The 19,818-nt window shown below is 35.9% G+C and overlaps 1 protein-coding gene across 3 annotated transcripts; it reads right to left on the bottom strand.

The window, feature by feature from the left end:
- Positions 1-4,087: 4,087 nt before the first annotated feature.
- Positions 4,088-19,686, bottom strand: nt5c2l1 (5'-nucleotidase, cytosolic II, like 1). Of its 3 annotated transcripts, XM_056253286.1 has the most exons (19): positions 19,404-19,678; positions 14,796-14,869; positions 14,588-14,705; positions 12,130-12,225; positions 11,011-11,102; positions 10,869-10,926; positions 10,116-10,209; positions 9,739-9,792; positions 9,520-9,603; positions 9,350-9,391; positions 9,134-9,235; positions 7,955-8,021; positions 7,669-7,839; positions 7,519-7,570; positions 5,744-5,812; positions 5,363-5,423; positions 5,016-5,192; positions 4,711-4,797; positions 4,088-4,538 (listed from the first exon to the last, which is right to left on the bottom strand). In XM_056253286.1, the coding sequence occupies exons 1-19, from the start codon at positions 19,439-19,441 to the stop codon at positions 4,455-4,457; spliced, it is 1,620 nt and encodes a 539-aa protein (XP_056109261.1). In that variant the 5' UTR covers positions 19,442-19,678; the 3' UTR covers positions 4,088-4,454. The 3 variants fall into 3 exon arrangements, with proteins under 3 accessions (XP_056109261.1, XP_056109262.1, XP_056109263.1); XM_056253287.1 differs by lacking the exon at positions 5,744-5,812 and having other exon boundaries at positions 19,404-19,676; XM_056253288.1 differs by lacking the exons at positions 4,088-4,538; positions 4,711-4,797; positions 5,016-5,192 and having other exon boundaries at positions 5,364-5,423; positions 5,744-5,808; positions 19,404-19,686.
- Between the last annotated feature and the right edge of the window lie 132 nt (positions 19,687-19,818).

Below are 19,818 nucleotides of genomic sequence, written 5' to 3'. Positions count from 1 at the left end.
AAAATCAGTTCTTTTTCGACTTAAAACTGAGTTCAGCCGTCATTTGTTTTGGCGACCACGCCATTTTGGCTCAGTTATCGCGCCATGCGTCAGGCTAAGTTTGGAGCTAAAGGGCCGAAATAAAGGTGCACGGTCGGACCCTCCCTTGTCGCAGGTTAGCAGGGGGAAGGGAATGTTTTCAGTGGAATGCAGGGAGGCAAGTCCAGTTGTGAGTACAGGGGTGGGGGATGGTCAGGAGAGGGGCCCAGGACTGCTTAAACGTGTCTCTCGGCATTTCTGAGACAGTCCTTAACATAGCTGAGTGAATCAACCCTATAGGGGCGAGTCGCTACACACAAGGTGTCTGTACTTGCCCCGTATCTATACTAATATGCTGGTGTTGACTTGAAGTGCAGAATACTAAAGCTTAGGTTACTCCATTAACATAAACTCACAAGAAACTACACGTTAAGGCTGTAAACGTGCTATCAGCTGTTAAGTGATAAAAATGTTCCTCAAAGTTTTTGCACCGAAGTTGCACAATTTTAGGAATACGCCTGGGGTTAAATGTTAACCCCGTTTATCCATGGGGGTGGTAAACTCCCAGCGACTGGAGCACCTCAAATACCTGGGTTACGAATGCGACTTGTCGGGGCACGTTTGCAAAGGTTTCTGGGAAATTGTGGAATGTGAGGAATGGGATATGATACATGTGTCTGTGGTGCTCGGGACACATCATCACAGGGAGCTTTCGCTTCTCAAGCAAGTCGCTCAATAATCTGCTCGTCTTCAATGAAGTCACAACCGCTTGATTATGGAGAAAAAACATGCATTTATGAGTGTTTGGTTAATTCCATTACGCCTTGTTTCAACCCCATGTTTGTACTGTTAGACATGATGTAACAAGTTAATTACTGCTGAATTGCACTCTAGTGTTTGTGCTTATCGAGTTTCATTTGAAGGTCACTCAAAAAGGGTCAAAGAGCACTTGAGTTAAACAATTGAGTGTGTTATTAACGGTTCATTAACTCGCCTCATCTCAGGCCTATAAGGATATGAAACTGTCCATATCTGGTGTCTTAAGGGAACTATGTTATTTGTCATGTAGTAACTTAATTTTACAGCAAACTTAAATGTGGTTAGATGGTTCTGTTTGAAATTGAGTAGATCCCATTACCTTCAAAGAGCACGGGAATAGCAAGTACACAAGACTTCCTCCTCAACACATTGGGATTTATTTAGGGAAAACCCGTTTTATCCATCATTATTCCTGATCAAAGCCTTCAATGTCTTCTGTTGGAGACCTCATATTTTATTCATTAGGGCGCTTTCCAGGAAAATAGTAGTGTCCGAAATGCTTAAAAAGCACGTACAAATGTTGGTCATTAGCCTCGGGTCATGCTAAATTGGATATGAGTTTCATTTTATATTCATTTTATATTGGTTTTGTAATTTGTGCAACCCTGTTGGCAGTTTAAATCCCTGATTTGTGTGGTTTTGCCATTTTCTTATACATTTTTATAGGTCTCCTTTACAAATTGTTTGTTAATGACAGACTCGTGTTCCTGTAAGTCAAAGAAAAATATTTGTGTTATAATTTTCCTTGTAATAACAGGCTTGGATGGTTGAAGCTTGACAAATGCAGTCAACACTTGTTCTATAACCCTTCTTAACTTTACTTCATATCCAACAATTTGTTGAACTTGAATGTAAAAATCTAGTACAATCTACATACTACGTTTTTGTTACTCAGAAAACAGTTCAAGAGTTTTTAAGAGTAAAAGAGTTACTAAGGTGGGGCAATTCTTAATATAATTTTCACTAATTTTACAGTGTAAAAACAAATTTGTTCAGTTTACTTAATTAAATTGTGCAAACTCGTTGCCGTAATTCAATTTAGAAAGCTTAACATAATTCTATCAAGTAGCTATATATTAAAAGTGTTTCTTACTTATTTTGAGTTTAGTTAACTTAATTGTATCTGCGATCTGATGAACAGTGAACTCGAATGCATTGTGGCATGAATAAATTAATTAGTTGCTTTGTTTTACTATCTTTTTGGCTTTATTTGACAATTTGATTTGCCGTCTTGTGTCAGTAGCACAATAAAGACCGAAAATAAAGTTGTTTTGCAATGGTCAGCAACTCAGCATGCAATGTTGTTGATTACATTAGCCTACAACAAGGGGGATCAACCCCCTTTTTTGATGTTTCACAATATGGTGTTTATGATTTTTTGTTAGCAATATAATTATAATAGACCATAATTCAACATGAAATAGTGATTTAATGAGAAGTCGGGTCATCTTTTTAAAAAAAAAAACTTAGGCTATACTCTCTAACTTTCAAACCAAAAATAGTAATATTTATGAAGTTGCCAATGGAACACTAATCACCTTAATGGTGACAAAACCATTTAAGGTTAAGTAAAGGTTAACAATCAAGTTAAATCAACCTCAATTTATGAAGTCAACTTATGTGATAATGTTCTCTCAAAAATGTCAAGGCAACTAGGAGAAAGATGACTGCAGAAGTGGAGGAAATTAGTGAACATTATATTAAGAGTTGCCCTGACTCGAACTCTTTTGCTTGATAAACTGGTACTAAAACCAATCAAGTAATCTTAATTTGAGGCATAGGCATATATGAATAGTACATATTTATAGATTTGTACAATTAAGTTCAACAAATTGTTGGACATTAAGTAGCCACAGATAACTAAGAAGGGCTAGTTAGAACAACTGTTGGGTTTTATTTTTTTATAGAATGGGGTGATATTATTTCATGATATAGGCTATGTTACTTCGTTGTAAGGACTGTTACTTAACAGGGTTGAATGCTAAATTGTTTTTTAGAAAATAAAATCTGTTCAGTAAAAGATTGTACATGAATGAACTTAGTGTCAAAAAATAATGTTTGTTGTATGACTGTAAGCGTTAGATTCAGGCATGAAGATCAAGAGAAGGTTCAAGTTAAACAATCTAGTTTTACAAACATATCAAATGTAGCTAATTATCACGACAAAAACACGCGATTTGTGCCTCTATGCTCGAGACAAAAAGTCACATGACATTCATTGGCTTGCATACACTAGTAGCCTACTTATGGATTAATTAAAATAGTTTTATCGTACTTTCTTTGAGTTTTATCGTAAGTAGCCTATGCTTGATGTGCACAGTAAATTATAACCTGTCTATATGCTACCTTTACACGTGCTACATTTTTATGATAATCATTTTAAATATATTTTAATCGATACCTGTTGCAGGAAATTAATCTGCTGGTTTTATGGTCATTTGAAAAAGGAAAAAAAAAAGGTAGGCCTTGTTCACAGGTTATAGTTGTTCTCAGGTCGACGCCGCGGGAATCAAAACAGAATAGCGTGAAATATTGATGTTTGAACACACAGTAGCGGTGTGTGGTATCTGAGCTGTTTATAGCTACAAAGGCAGGGCATGATATGGTCTAATTTTATAATCATGCTCTAACAGAAGCTGGTTATGATCAAATGATAGTTCTCCATTCAAGTCGGGCGCACACACTATAGTCTTTGCCGCCATCTTACGGACAACAGAGATCTTCCCGAAGATGTCCGTATGCTAGTTAATTTACCCGTTACTGATTAAAAGTTTTTAGTTTTTACTGCAATTAATCTTCTGTTTTCATGAACATGCAGTTTCAGTACACTTCCTCGACCTCTATATCATATGGCATATTAAAAATTTCATTCAGCAATTAAAGGCTCCCATGCAGGGACAAAGTTGAACTCATTACAACAGGAAATTAACTTTCACATGTGTCTGAGGTTAATCAAATTAGAAATAAATATGACAACAGAATAAGTCTAAAATAAAGCTCTTTAATTATATCAATTCATTATAGCCTACTTATGAAAAACAGTAGGCCTAGCCTAAAAGTATAAACAAACAAACAAAAAAATATATATATGGCTAATATAATATAATAGGTATAGGCCTATATTAAATCAGTATAGGGGCAGAATAGAACAGTTTTAGAGTTACTTTCTAGATTAAGTTGTTATACATCAATGTCTGCATTATTGTATAGGCCTAAGGTCTATGATATAATAAACAAAAGTAAATAAACATTTCACCAATGAGACAAAAGGCTAGATGCTTTATCAAAGCTCTTAATCACGAACACAGAATAAACAGAATATAAAAGTTTTATAAAATGGTTAAATAATGATTTTACACTTGCTTTATAAATAATAACAAAACAGCTGTTAACTTAAACCATATGACATGCAAACGTAGCAAATTCCTTTTAATCACAAATTAGACATTTCTGCCAGAATCATACTTTAGCTAAACTGCAAATCAACCACACAAGCGCTGCTGTGTATCAATGCACAGTTTTAAGGCAGGAATGGAAACTGAGAAAGTACAACATACACATTAAATAAAAAGTTCAAATTTACAGCAGTAATAATAATTAAAAAAAAATATCAGTCCTCATGTCTCTGTGGATGAAGCTGGGTCATTTCGGGCACAATTTTCATCTTGTCCGCAGTTGGCATCGTCGCACTCACACTGCCTCTGTGTGCAAAAGATGTAAATCACTTGGCAAAGAAAAAGCATCATTTTAGAACAAAACCATGGGAAAACATTATTGTTACATTTAAAACATTACGATGTTTGAGAGTAATAAATTTTAGGAATATAACAAAACATTTATAATTATTATATAAAAAGTGAAAGCGACTCAAACCTGGATGTTTGTGCTTTTGAGCATGTGCTCTGGCAGCTCTGTGATCTGCTCTTTGGTCTGAGACTCCACAGCGGCCTCGTGTGGCAACTGTTATGAGTGACAACATTCATTCATTATACACACACTAGGAATTTTGACAAAAATATCAGCACCTATTTTTTTTTTACTAGCAATTTAGTAGTCTTAGAATAGTACTATAAATAGTTTATTTAAAAACTTTTACAATTATATTATCATTTTATAACATAATTGTAAAATTTCGACATAAAATTAAATTATTTCGACAACTGTATTGGAGAGTGTACCAGGACGTGGGGGGCTCTGAAGAGGTAGCTGAAGGGGTAGTTTAAGAGGTTGAGGCAGGTGGTAGAGTATATATCCGCATAGCGCAGTAACTGACTGGCGAAGAGGGTTTTTGTGGAACCACAGCGTAAAAGACTGCCCATTTTCCCATAGCACAGATCCATGCCGTATGTCACCATCTGTAATGCATATCGAAAAAATGCTATGTTACAGTAAGGATATACAATTTTAAGAAACATAAAATTCAGAATATTGTTTGCATGAAGATAATCCACAAAACAGGTTAGATGAGAAACCATCAAGGTAAATGATGTGTGGCAAACTTACTGAGATGATCCTGAGAACTCACCTTTATCCTGCGCTGAATCGCACTAATATCCGGGCTCTCTTGACTTCCACTGTCCAAATGCCTGATGGGATAAAATGAGAGGTCAGCTGAAAAGTTCAATGTCATTCAGTGTTAACCCTCTGGTCATCTTTGGTCACTTTTGACTGAGAAAAAAAAAAAAAGTTTTTATGTTTTACTTCATCGGAATGGTCCAAAGTTGCGTTACTTTTTTAAAATGCAACTTGCGTTACATAGTTACTTTTTACGGAAAGTAATGCGTTACGTTACTTATACGTTCCATTTCCTCATCTGGGCTCGGCTTGCTTGAAAAAACTAATAAGCCTCAGGCTGAAGGAAATGCAAATTCGCGCCTGTACAGTAGAGGGCGCAGCTCAAACAAACCTTTCAGCTGTGCAGCCATTCTGGATTGCAGAAGAATAGGACTCAGGAGAAGAAAGTTCATCACTCTTACTTAAAAACAACAACAACAAAAGAAACACAAATGTAATGTTTGACTAAAGTTATTTTTGCCTGTGACTACGGTTGAATTGGATCATCGAAGGTCAGCAGCGAGACACAGTGCGCACACAACGATTTCTCTCAACATGGGGACAGGAGAGGTGTCAGTCAAGATAGGGGAAAACATTTATTTGAAAAAGTAATGTTTTACTTTATAGTTACTTAAAGTAATCTGATTACATAACTCACATTACTTGTAATGTGTTACCCCAACACTGGAAGTCACTTTGTGACTTTTGTGGCACTTGCCATGTGAACACTCAAGGCTTGTTCGATCAAAGTATTGCGAGAGGGATTAGAGAGCAGACCATGTGCTTTTGCATTGTGTTTGCGGTATGTCATGCACCGATCGGTCTGTGCAGAGTCGCTTCAAGTCGAACAAGCCTACACACACACACACACACAAATCACGGACATGATTTAAAAAGGTTAAATGGTCCTAAAAAAGTGACACTTGTACTCCTCACAGTCAAAAATGATCGCTTTATATGATGAACAGATTGAATTTAGGCTTTTATTCACATATGACCATTGATCAGCGAACATAAACAGAAGCTCAACTGAACCTGCTTAACACGCGCGTGAACAAACCTCATTGGTTCTTGCTGAAGCTCAAACATGCTGCGAAACACGAGAATTAACCTCATTGGTTCAGAAAAAAAGTCAGAATTGTGAGATAAAAAGTCGCAATTCTGTCTCTATTTCTCAGAATTGCGACTTTATTTCTCAGAATTGCGACTTTATTTCTCAGAATTGCGACTTTATTTCTCAGAATTGCGACTTTATTTCTCAGAATTCCGACTTTATTTCTCAGAATTGCGACTTTATTTCTCAGAATTGCGACTTTATTTCTCAGAATTGCGACTTTATTTCTCAGAATTGCGACTTTATATCTCGCAATTGCGACTTTATTTCTCACAATTCTGACTTCATATCTAGCAATTGTGAGATAAAAAGTCGCAATTATTTATTTATTCATTTTTATTCAGTGGCGGAAACAAGCTTCCATAGGTTCTCACACATCAAGGAAACACACTTCCATTTACCACAACTGATGTGTGTTGGTGAATGTTTAAATGTGAATTAAATATCGAGTCTCTTCAGAAAATTTTAACTGCTCAATTCAATTGGATTACGATATCTTTATGAACTTTTTGAAGCGTCAAAGTGTAAGTTGTGTAGCTGTCTATGGAGGGACAGAAAGCTCCCAGATTTCATTAAGAATTTCTTCATTTCGGTTGTGAAGATGAAAGAAAGTCTTACGGGTTTGGAACGAATGGTGAGTAAATGATGACAGAATTTAACTAACCCTTCAAGGGTACATAACAATACATAACAACAACAAGGGGGGGGGGGACATTGTGACATTTGAGGTGTTCGAACACTTTTGACCCCTAAATGAGGAGAACCAGATTAATGTTTGTGAGCGTTTCAGCTTTTGCTGTCTCTAAGTACCCAAAAAAGGTTAAAAAAAACTTTATTTATACAGTAAAAGCCTAAATAAAATATAATTACTAAATAACCTAATTCATTTGAACTAACACTACATTGAGTGTGAAGTCTGTGCACAGAAAAGCAAGTATATGGAGTGCTGTACTGCCATCTATCCATCATGCCTAGTATTGCACGGATTCTGGCAGAGAAAGACTCACACTTACTGATATAACTCTGCAAGGAAGATGTCAAGATGTCTCAACTCCTCAAACATACCTATAAAAAGACACAAGAGACAGTATTTTTAGCCTCTAGCAGTCAACTTTGCAAATCCATTCTTTATCAAATGATGAAAATGAAAGGGTGTTATTTACTGGTTTTGTCTGTCCACACATGCAGCTCCTTCACGAGCTCAGGAACCACCAGGAAAGTCTTCCAGCCCTGACGTTTCTTTGATTTGAGGATATCCCCAAAGATGTGATCCCCCACATAGAGGATGTCTTTGCCCTTAACATCCAGCAAATCACAGACAATATCAGAAGATCCTAAGAAAGGGGTTGAAGAATAACTGACATGAGCAAAAGTAGTGTCTTAATGCAAGCCTAGCAAACAGATCATGAATATGACGAGGACAACATGTGAAAGCTCCTCTGGCATTACCTCCAGAATACACTGTCCCGTGCTGGAGGTCTCCAGTGTATGTGCCAATACGCAGCTTACCAGTGACCTACATCAGGGAGCAATCAGAAGTTCAGTACAATCCAAGCTCACGCAAGACGGTTCCTGATATTTCATTGAACAAGTGCCTTAATGTTTATAAAAATATACAGTGTACAATGTTATTTATTTATTTATTTACTGCCATTCAAATGTTTGGGGTCTGTAAGATTTTAACGTTTTTAAAGAAGTCTCTTATGCTCACCATTCATTTGATTTAAAATACAGTAAAAACAGTAATATAGTGAAATATTATTACAATTTAAAATGACTGTTTTCTATTGTAATATATTTTAAAATGTAATTTATTCCTGTGAGGCAAAGCTGAATTTTCAGCATCATTCAGTCTTCAGTGTCACATGATCCTTCAGAAATCATTTGCCGCTCAAGAAAAAAAAGATTTTTTTTTTTAAACTGATACTGTGGATTTTTTTATGATTATAATATAAATATTATTCTTATTACATTCAATGTTTATGACAAACATGCACAACTATATTGGAACATGTACTAGTATACAGTGAGAATCATCTTGTCTGGGACACAATTTTGTTAAAATCAGCATATATAAAAGTAAATCCCACCATAATGGTACAAATATTAGGTTACACTTTATTTGAAGGTGTCCTTGTAACAATGTAATTATACATTTAAGTGCTGGGCATAATATCAATTAACATGTTAGAGTTTGGTTTAGGGTTAGTGGCATGTAATTATGCATAATTTATAGTTATTACTATAGTAACTACCTACATGTAACTTTTAAAAAGGTCACTGTAAAATAGTGATACCACATATTATGTCACTGAGAACAAGACTTTTCAATTCACTACAAAGAGAAATGTGGGGAAATGTATAGTAATGTAAATGTAGTAAAAAGCAATTTCTTTTTCCGTTTTTTTTTTTTTTTTTTGTAAAATGGAGCTAGACATGTTCCTGACAGTCTTAAGATTCACCCATAGTCTCATTGTTATTAAATCATTGGGTATAACAGCTAACTTTTACATCAAAACCCCCTTATTTTTGCCTGAATGAATGGTTAATTTAAAAGAGAGTACAGCTTTTGATTTCTACATGAATAGTAGCAGTGACTGTGCACCCCACCAGACAGCAGGAACCCACCGTGTCGACCTGTCGCAATACTGTCCCTCCTGCGAAGAACATGGGCTTCCTAGTGTCCACCACCACCAGGTCAAAGTAGGAGCGCCAGGGTTTCTTGGGGTTCTAGACAACATGAAACATTTCAGAATTTTAACATCTTTACGTGTGCATAAAGTCAGAGTAAATGATACTAAGTAGTATGTTTTGTGTCAGTCAGAGAGTCCTCGTGCTGCTCACCTTAGAGCCAGCCGGGGAATCCAGTAAGTACTTCATAATAGCCTAATTTGAGAAAAGACGTGATACAGCGTGATTAAAATCCAATTATGAATATTAATGATAGCGTGCAATGATATGCAGCCTGTCCGTGGCAGTGTAAATAATTTCTAGGGGGCTGGCGCTCTCCTTACCTCAGTGTAATTGAAGTCGCTGTTGGTGGCCAGGAACACTTTGGCGACCTCTTTAATGCGGCTCAGTAACACAGGAAGACGAGGCTAAACATAATCATATGTATATGAGTCTTTAGGCACATGCAAATCTATAATATAATTATCATAATGATGATTAGCATACAAAATGTTTCTCTCAGGCAATTTGAGAAAAAAATATATAATTATTAGGCTACTTACATCTTTAATCACGTACTTGTCCAGGTTCTTGAGTGTTCGTTCCTTCAGAGTGCCCTGAAAGACAAAAATAATAATTACTGTAATGTGTGTATGCCTGAATATTCAGCATTAATCATCAATTGCAGAGGACAACTGATGATTAACACATGTATGAATGGATTCTGATTGGCTGGCAATGTCTTATCGTTCATCAATTGAGAAAAATCATTCTGAAAGTGATTCCAACGTTAGCGTTCCTCTGTGTGATTATTGTTATAGTTGTGGACTTCCCTATTCTCATAGAATTAGAATGATTATTAAAACTTTATAGTTATCGTCCTCTGCGTGATCGGCCCTTTATAATCTACACACAAATGTTAGTGAAAATGGTCGTTTACCGTGTCGTGAAGGTGATCCATGGCGTCCCTCACGTCCTGAAACATGCTTCTGTGTGACATGAACAAGTCTCCGTGTTTGAACCCTTTCTGGCAACTAAGTGGGAGAGGAACAGTAAAACAGATTTTAGAAATCTTTTGAGCATCTTTTAAAGGTTCCTAATTTATTTTTTGAGGTCTGCTACAATAGGTTTACATGCATCCAAGGTCAAAAACACACTCTCACTTTGTCATAATATACATTGCAGCATAGCCTATTTTCGTACAGTGTCTGAAAATGATTCTATCTTTCTAAACCACTCCTTCCTGATACCTCAAGCGAACCGTCCCAGAGTTCGTTTGCAATCGGTCCGAGACTATCTCGTTTAGGCGATCTCGGAGTGATTGTTTTTGGTGCGGATCTGAGCACGATTGCCATGTTCACATATGCCTAAACAAACCGAACCAAGGGCGAAAACGCACCAGGTTCGAAACAAATCCTCAAGTGTAAAAGCACCCTAAGTTTCCTTTTTTAGCATATACTCAACAGACTCTATAGATTTGCTATATGGTTGCTAAGGTATTCAAATTGGTCGCTAGGGTGTTCTAGGTCTGCCATATGAACAGTCTGAAAATGATAATGGTTTGAAACCTCTAGCCTTAAGCATAAGCAAGAGTAATAGTGATGTTTGCCTCAGCAAAAACTGTCAATTATAAACATTATTCTCATGACTAAGCTGTAAAAGAGCCTGTTGCAGTTAAGAATAACTCACTCACTTTTTGTATCTGGTGGTTTTGGCGAAGAAGTCAAACAGGCACGCATAAAGATACGTCTCTGAGAACATGAGAGAGACAAATCATGTTAATAGAATCGATTATCCTTTCACTTGACCGTTGGGATGCAAAGGTTTCATTGTACCTGATAGGTTGAAGAGCGTGTTGAGGACGTAAAAGCGGTTAGTGTCGTCCCTCTGGATGAACTTGTTTGGATAATACTCATCAACCTGTTCACTGCAAACAGACACGCGTCTTAATGAGAATACAAGCAGACAAATAAGCTTTCTGACAAACCATACAAAAGCATTGGGAATATGTTCACATATCGGAAGGCGTGTGGCGAAACAATAACAGTGTGTCACTGAGCTGCCCAGCTAATGTGTCACAGCAGCGGCCAGTGTTGAGAGACTGCTAACAATACTGTTCTCAAACAACTGATCCCTGCTTAATAAAACCGTCCCCAAAATACCGGTACCCCATGTCTAATGAATCACCCTTTATAACACCGTCTTATACGTGAGGATAACCAACAGCCTCATTAACAAAATCTACAGGTGTTGGATATAAATATACTACTATAATGAGTTCATTACTTCTGTGTCTGATCTAAATAGAGAGTTGGGTCTCAAATTAGACATTTTCCACAAAAATGGAACAAAATAGTGGTTATAAGTTTTTGTTCATCCACCTCAGGAGGTCTAACTATTTTTTTTGTTATGATATATGACAAAATATAGATATTTTATTTTATATACACTACAGTTCAAAAGTTTGGTTGAGTAAATGTTTAATGTTTTTTTTTTTTTATAAATTTTTTAAATTCAATTTTAAGTAAGCTTGTATATTGTTATGCTTCGAGAAAAAGATTTGTTCATGAAGCAGAATGATTAAGATGTTTAGTTTAGGCTAACAATTGCTATATTCATTTTTTTAAATTCGCTTTTGTGAAGCCCCTTCATTGCTAACGTGCATTTTTTTTTTTTTACTTGTGATGTTAAACACAATATTGCCTTGCTCTGCTGTGCTAGTCTGTAACACAGATCCTTGTATTTCTTTATCTGTTTTCAACAGCTCTCAACCCTGTCGTTCCTTCACATTCGGTTTATTGGCTTTCAACCTGCCTCCCTTGAATGTTCTGTCCCACGCAGCACTCACCTTTGTTGGTATCTTCTGTTGTCAGAGAAAGGTTGAGGGGGCATTTGCGAGCAAACTCTCACTCAATACAGCATTGACTCGCGCCACAATGAATCATCTCACTCACCCTCTCAGGTACTCAAAGCCGTGAGTGCACACCAGGATGTTTCCATTGGAGTCTATTTTCAACAGGTTACCGTACGTAGTATCGTACACCAGGCCTCTGGAGAGGAGAGGAGAAAGAGAGGGAACGTTGGAAAGAACAAGAGTCTGGGAGCATTCAGACAAGTGAATAATTGATAGCAAAATATGGCCCTCTTAGGAGTTAAAACAAGAGTTCATTCATATTTATATTTCCCGCAGCAGTATCATTGAGCAGAGAGTTAAACTGTCTGCGTTTGGCATTCAGCACGTTTTAAAAACGACCTCAAGCAACACTATTGCTTTTACGAGACTCTTGAGACTGACGTAATGCAGGGCATTTTTATTTGTATGGTTACCCACAAAGGTTCTCAGGAAGGGTTTATAATAGGCTCAAAAATGACTACAAACACAAAATTAAGTGGACTTAAGGTCTCCATCTTGTACTAAAGAGATCAATTTTTATTGGAATTATCTGATAATTTACACTACCGTTCAAAAGTTTGGGGTCAGTATAATCTTTTTCTTAAAAAAAAAAATACATTTGTGTTTTTATTCGGCAAGGACAAATTAAACTGATCAAAAGTGACAGTTAAGACATTTATAATGTTACAAAAGATTTCTATTTCAAATAAATGCTGTTCTTTTGAACTTTGTTTATCTAAGAATCCAGAAAAAAATCACACTTTCTTCAAAAATATTAAGCAGCACAACTGTTTTCAACATCGATGATGATAATTATAGTAAATGTTTCTTGAGCATCAAATCATCATATTAGAATGATTTCTGGAGGATCATGTGACACTGAAGACTGGAGTAATGATGCTGAAAATTCAGCTTTATCATCACAGAAATAAATTACATTTTAAAATATATATCAAAAGAAAACAGTCATTTTAAATTGTAATAATATTTCACTATATTACTGTTTTTACTGTATTTTTGATCAAATAAATGAAGTCTTGGTGAGCATAAAAGACTTCTTTCAAAAATATTATTAACCTCAAACTTTTGAACATTAGTGTGTATATCACGGTAACCTAATTGCATAATTAATAATGAATTAAAAAACTATGAAAAATAAAACTAGCGAAAGAAAGAAGCATATTCATCATAAATCAAAACTGATCCTTTAATTTCTCAATACCAACTTTTCCACAATTCTACACTGCACATTATTTTAAATAAAAAATCTAAATGCAATAACTTTCTCCACTTCTGAAACAAATGAAGTTCACGAAAACCTTATCAACTCTCAAAGTACCTGCATATATTCATAATGCCTATTTTTCAAAAAATACTCGATGGAAATGACTGGATTTTGAAGTTATGAATGGCATTTCGTATCGACTTGAAAGCAAATGAACATAAATTAGTACAAATACTGAAACTGTAAACTGCAAAAAAAATATTTTCTTACTCAGTATTTTCGTCTTGTAATCATTTATAAATATCTAAACGTTCTTAAATCAAGATACATTAAATTAAAATGCAAAGATTTCTAGAGCTAATGCTCCTATTATTGTCATGAATTATCATTATAAATATTATCATTGATACTATCACCACTAATATTAATATATTGCTGTTGTTGTTGTGATTGTTGGGATAATTAATACTTCACTAAAGCTATACTGATACTACCGGACTGTCCCTATCCATACTTGCATCACAGAAAGGATCTCATGTCCCTACATACACCACTTTATCGATGACTGTACTGGGCTGTTTTGTATTTCGTTGTTTTTGTTTTGTTTTTGTGCTTTTTCTCTCTTATGTATTGTATATGTGTCTCACTACCTTGTATGTATTACTCCTTTGTTAATTTGCAATAAAAAATAATAATAATAAATAAATAAATAAAAATGCAAAATTACTTAAGATATTAAGTCTTGTTTTCTGAAAAAATGGATCAAAATTAAGTGAAAGGGGAAGAAAAATAAACTTAATTTAAAGGGAAATCCATTTTATTTTGCTTACCTTATTGGTAGACATTTTTATCTTGTTTTAAGCGTAAACTTGCTTTAATTTTGATATATTTTTCCGAAAACAACACTTGTTATCTGATGTCATTTTGCTTCTCAAGTAATTGAATCTTGATTTAGGGACATTAAGGTATTTGTAATGAAAAATAAGGAGAAAATCATATTTTGCAGTGAAGATTCCCCTGAACTATTCATTTTGAAATTCACTGCACTGTTGTCACTTCTTTAAGTTGCTTACATTTCTATTTTCCCCCTTGTGACATACCATTCCCATTGAAATCAATGGATTAATCGTGTCCTGTGACGCAACGTAAACCAGAATACGGATATTAAGAAGATGATGTGCATGTAAACACAGTCAACGTTCTGCTTGCACCGCCACAAACCCTCAAAAGCCTTTCCAATAAGCTCAGTTACCCAATATAGCCTGATCCAGACCCATTAATGCGCAACACTTACCGTGTGGGGAAGGTAGGGTCGTATGAATAGCCCAGCAGCTCGTGTGGGTATCCGATTGACACCAGCCTGTCTCTGAGCAGCTCAAAGCCCAGACTCTCATACTCTGGAGACTTATACACTGTTGAAAACACGAGAGTTGATGTGAAAGAAGCACTTCACACATAGTCTGACAACTTGCAACTCCCAAATGCACTATAAAAGCACTCACCCGCCAGAGTGTAATCCATGTCAAATCCATAGCACTTGATGTTTTCAAGTGTCAAACTCCGGTTCACAAACACCCTGAAGGGAAAGACAGGAGGTTGTTTATTTGATTGGTCATGCCTTTCTTACAGTTATCGATTTGGCATATACTTTTATCCAGAGAACACTTACACTGAATTAAATGGGACCCTTTTATGCCATTTTAAAAGTCTTCTTTTTTATGAAAAATGATTTCAATTAAATTATTTAAATGAGGGATATTGTGTTGCTGGAAGAAAACTCAAGACTACAAACAAAGCGTTTCAGGGAGCTCAGAAACAGTGCGCACTGATACAGAGAATAACTCTCATGCTTTGTAACTTTGCAGACATTTTTCATGCTCAAACAGCAACATTACACATGAAGAAAGATGAAAATGTACAAAATAAATAAACATCCTTTAAGTTATAATCAAAGCCACAACCTCAGTGTAGTAACCCTGGCATAAATGCTGAATTTTGTAACATTATTGAACTGAATTGAATCAACATTGACTCGAGCTGAATAACGACACTGCTGTCTTCTGTAGAGCTTCTTATGACTGAATTGAACTAATTTCATTACTGATGAATGTTACACAGTTATTGAACTAAACTGAATCAACACTGAACTGACTCGAGCTGAATAATGACACCAATGTTTTTTTAGAGCTGCTTACAGCAGAATTTCAATTTGTTTCATATTTGATGAAGTTTGCATCATTGGTCGTTTATTACTGTGAAACTGCTTTAAAACAATCTGTTTTGTATAAAGTGCTGTAGAAATGTAGATAACTTGACTGAGCAACAAGAACACGTAATACCGCCAAAAAGTGGTAATTTACGTGTTTGTATTGAAACGTGCAGTGCTTATCACACTGTCCTATATATCAAGTCAGCGCAGTTTAGGTCTGTTCTTATCAGGTCCCTGGCATATGACATCAGTGCAGCTGGTGTGAGGTCACTGCCGTTCGAAACATGTAAAGACGTAGGGTGAAGGAACAGCCAACTGGCACTCTTTCTTCTTGGCAATTTTTCAATGCAAACAAGTCGTGTTTTTATATTTACAAAGGAAAGGACTGACTAAGCAATGTAAAAACAGTAAGACAATGCAACTTGATTAAATCGAATGATATTTTAAATGTTGCATGCTTGACAGTCAACTTATGTTGAATTTGAAAAAGAATTGAGGTTGAAATCTTTGATATCTGTATATCACAACTATTCCTAAAAATATTACTGACCAACTGACGATTGACAGTTTCATATACTCATATATATATATATATATATATATATATATATATATATATATATATATATTAGTGCTGTCAACCGATTAAAAAATAACTAACATTTTTCTGTAATTAATCACGAGTAATCACGCCTAACATTAAAGGTTTTAATGTGTTTTTATATTTGTAATAATTTCACATTGAATCTCCCAAGTAATGTAGAAACAAAATGAAGATGGTATATTTTGAATATTTGTAATGCCATCTTATGAATGAATCTTATGATACCAGTACTGATACTGATGTCACTATTACATTGATTGTATAGCCAATCAACATTACAGTATAACTGAAAGCTATATCTTTTTTTAACTTTTTAACATATTTAACATTTTATAGCCTTTTAAAAATATAACAACTTTTAATTTAAGTGAACTTAAATCAATCTTTGCATAAACCCATTGTAATAAATGTTACATTTAGCTGTGCCTTTAATATATCAGGGCTCAACACTAACTAACAGGTATACAGAAATTGAATTATCAAACACTGCACAGTGCAGTTATAAATTGAATATTAGTTGCCTTGATGAATTTATTGGCTGAATGAGATATTTTGTATTTAAAGGGATAGTTCACTTTGAAATTAATTTTTGGTATGTTTTAGCTTACCTCAAGGGCGTTCTTGTCTGTCAGTCATATAATGCAGGTCTATGGTCACCACCTCAAAGAGCATGCACAGAGAAGTCCAAATTAAACATGATTTAATGACTCGTAAATGTAAGTACACATTGATGGCCTAAGACACGAAACAAGCGGTTTGTGAGAGAAAACGAACAGTATTTATATCGTTTTTACCTCTTGTAACCACAGCCACGTCCAAGTGATCTGAGGGCGCGGGCGCTTCGGTCTGCGCGTTACAAGAGGTAAAAACGATATAAATACTGTTCGTTTTCTCACACAAACCGCTCGTTTCGTGTCTTAGGCCATCAATGTATACTTACATTTACGAGTCATTAAATCATGTTTAATTTGGACTTCTCTGTGCATGCTCTTTGAGGTGGTGACCATAGACCTGCATTATATAACTGAGACAAGAACGGTTTGACCTAAAAATATCAAAATTGAAACTTCTGCGGAAACAAAGACACCTACATCTTGGATGCCCTTGAGGTAAGCTAAAACATATAAAAAATTTATTTCAAAGTGAACTATCCCTTTAAACGAACAAATTCAAAACAAAGTAGTGTTATGCCTTATACTCGACGCGTCCGCACGAGCGCGAGTCTCCGCTGACTGCGCGCGCACCTCTCCAAACGGACGAGGCGTTTATACTTGACGCGCTCGCCGTTGTGCTATTCTGTGAAACGACAGGGGGCGACTCGGAGTAATTCTCCTCTAAACCACCAGGAATCAGCAGTGAAGAAGTAGTTTGCCGTTTATTAGTAGTTTATTAATAGCTGATTCATATTAAAAGAGTAATAAATGCAGTAGGTGTATTGTACTTTCTTGTACAAACTCGTTAAACAACTGAAGCCTTATTGAAGAGTGTTTAAACCTTAATTTCATCAGCAGGGCTTACTTCTGCTATTGTAGGCTTATTTTATAAATGTAAGCAGTTACTTTAGACAAGTGCAAACTGGGTGCTTAATGCAAATGTGTTCCTATTCACAAAATGAGAGGCTTTTATGGTCGCCCATCAATGCAAATGTCTCTGTGTATAGAAGGATCATAAACATGCTGGTACAGACGCACCAGTTCGGCCTGATTCGGCTCGAAGTCGTTCATCTTCGGATGCGGCGCCGCGCGCGATGTTACAAAAAGTGCCGTGCACACCGCCAGGCGAAATGGGGTCTTGCGCACCCAACGCGCACGACCGCCCACACCGCAATGACGTCATTTTAGCCGCGCGCACTTCGCGCACTTGCGGACGCGTCGAGTATAAACAAGGCTTTACTTAAGACAATTTCTAGCACAATACACTGTAAAAAAAATATTGTTGGTTTAACTAAGAAAAGTAAGTAATCTGGTTGCATTCATTTTGAGTTCATTGAAACAAAAATTTTTAGTTACAAAGAAAGAGATTGATTCAATCAACAGAAACTCAAAATATTGTGGTACAAGTTGATTTGACAAATGAAAAGGTTGTGATAAATCATGAAAATAATTTCATATAATGAAGAGAACCTAAAAAAGCGAATGCATCAGTTCTCTCAACAATTCCTTTTTTTATTTTACAGTGAGTGTATTTATGTCTCATTGACTCACTGTGCAGGTTCAGTTGAAGATGTAAAACAGGTTGTGATAGTCATATGTTTGCAATGCCATATGCAACCTTTCTTATCATAGTTATTTTCAACTTCTTTGATGACACACATGAATTCTTAATGAAATAGTTCACCCAAAAAATTTAATTCTGTCATCATTCACTCGCTCTTTTGTGTTCAGCAGAGGAAATAAAGTCATACAGGTTTGGCACGACGTCAGGGCAAGTAATTAATTTTAATTTTGGGGCGAACAATCACTTCAAGTATGTCCAAAGTCTTAATGATTAAAAAGCACAGTTAATTACCTAGATGAGTGACTTGTCATCTGTGACTAACTATTCACCGAGAAAAGAAACAATCAGTCTTTTATCTTTGAATAGATAAGACTGAGTATACAGGACCAACTAACTGAATTTAAATCAAATGAATGAATGTATAAAATTTAAATAAATAAACACTTTATTTTAGTGTCCTTGTTACACGTTACATGTACTTTACTATAGTAATAAAACAAAAATTATGCATAATTACAAGCAACTAAACCTAAACCAAACCCTATAAGTGTTAATAGTGCTCAGTACTTAATAAATTACACTGTAAGGACACCTTAAAATAAAGTGTAACCAAATAAAGCAAAACAAAAATAATTTGTCTATGTAGGTATATTATTGTTTTATGACAGACGTTATTATTTTTTGGAAAAGTTACATTTTGTTTAGATATTATATAGAGCATTGGCCCAGGTTAATGTCTAAATATGATGCTTTAAGTAAATTGATGTCATTGAGAGGCAAGAAACTCAAAGCCTGTCAGTGGAGGCTATTGCCACATTATTGTGAAATCAAACTACAGGAAATGCCTTTTTTTGTCCAAAAAATATCCCATGAGGCAGCATGATATATGACAAACACCGAGACTTACTACAACAAAGTGGTATTGTAGTGGTATAACGACACAATTTAAATAAAAACAAACAAATCAACTGAAAATATGAATAAATAACAGCATACTAAGACCCGTGTTTCTAAAGATCGTTTAAGCTGGTTAAAGGCTGGTATTCACCTGTATGACAGTGTAAAAGTACCTGTTCTTACCTGTGATGTATTTCTTTTTTGGCGCTGCGCATCTCCATCGCGAGTGTCCGGTCTGTGTGTTCGCTCGCGCTCCCCGAATCACTCTCTGGTCACTCTGAACTGTCACGACACCCTTTGCGCTTTAAAATGTACCATGATGTTGACATCACTAGTGTGAATTTACCTTGGGTTTGGCTTGTAAACAGGAACCTTAAGTACGTAGTTTGGGCGTGTGTGGGGTGCACGCGAACACGAGTGAAGTTTGAAATCGGTCGCTGTGGACTGGCTCCAGCGCGCAGCTCGAGCACGTAGATTGTGTTATCAGTATCAGACAGGCGCGCGCGCTCGCCTCAGGACGCAAAGGTCCCGTCCAGCGCCCAAACACGAGACCATCGATACTGCGCCACCGAGCCGACTAGAGTCAGGAGCATTTACA

Source organism: Rhinichthys klamathensis, unplaced genomic scaffold, assembly GCF_029890125.1.
Source record: "Rhinichthys klamathensis goyatoka isolate OS25496 unplaced genomic scaffold, OSU_Roscu_1.1 h1tg000104l_1, whole genome shotgun sequence".
Lineage (NCBI taxonomy): Eukaryota > Metazoa > Chordata > Actinopteri > Cypriniformes > Leuciscidae > Rhinichthys > Rhinichthys klamathensis.
Note: the sequence above shows the minus strand (reverse complement) of the source record. Positions and strands in the feature narration are given on the sequence as shown.

Excerpts from the sequence above, each read along its gene's own strand:
- nt5c2l1 (XM_056253286.1), bottom strand. The coding sequence starts at position 19,441 with ATGGAGATGCGCAGCGCCAAAAAAGAAATACATCACAG. Across the intron at positions 5,193-5,362 it reads CGATTCAGCGCAGGATAAAG|ATGGTGACATACGGCATGGA; the intron begins GTGAGTTCTCAG and ends TATGCATTACAG. Across the intron at positions 4,539-4,710 it reads TCAAAAGCACAAACATCCAG|AGGCAGTGTGAGTGCGACGA; the intron begins GTTTGAGTCGCT and ends TTTTGCACACAG.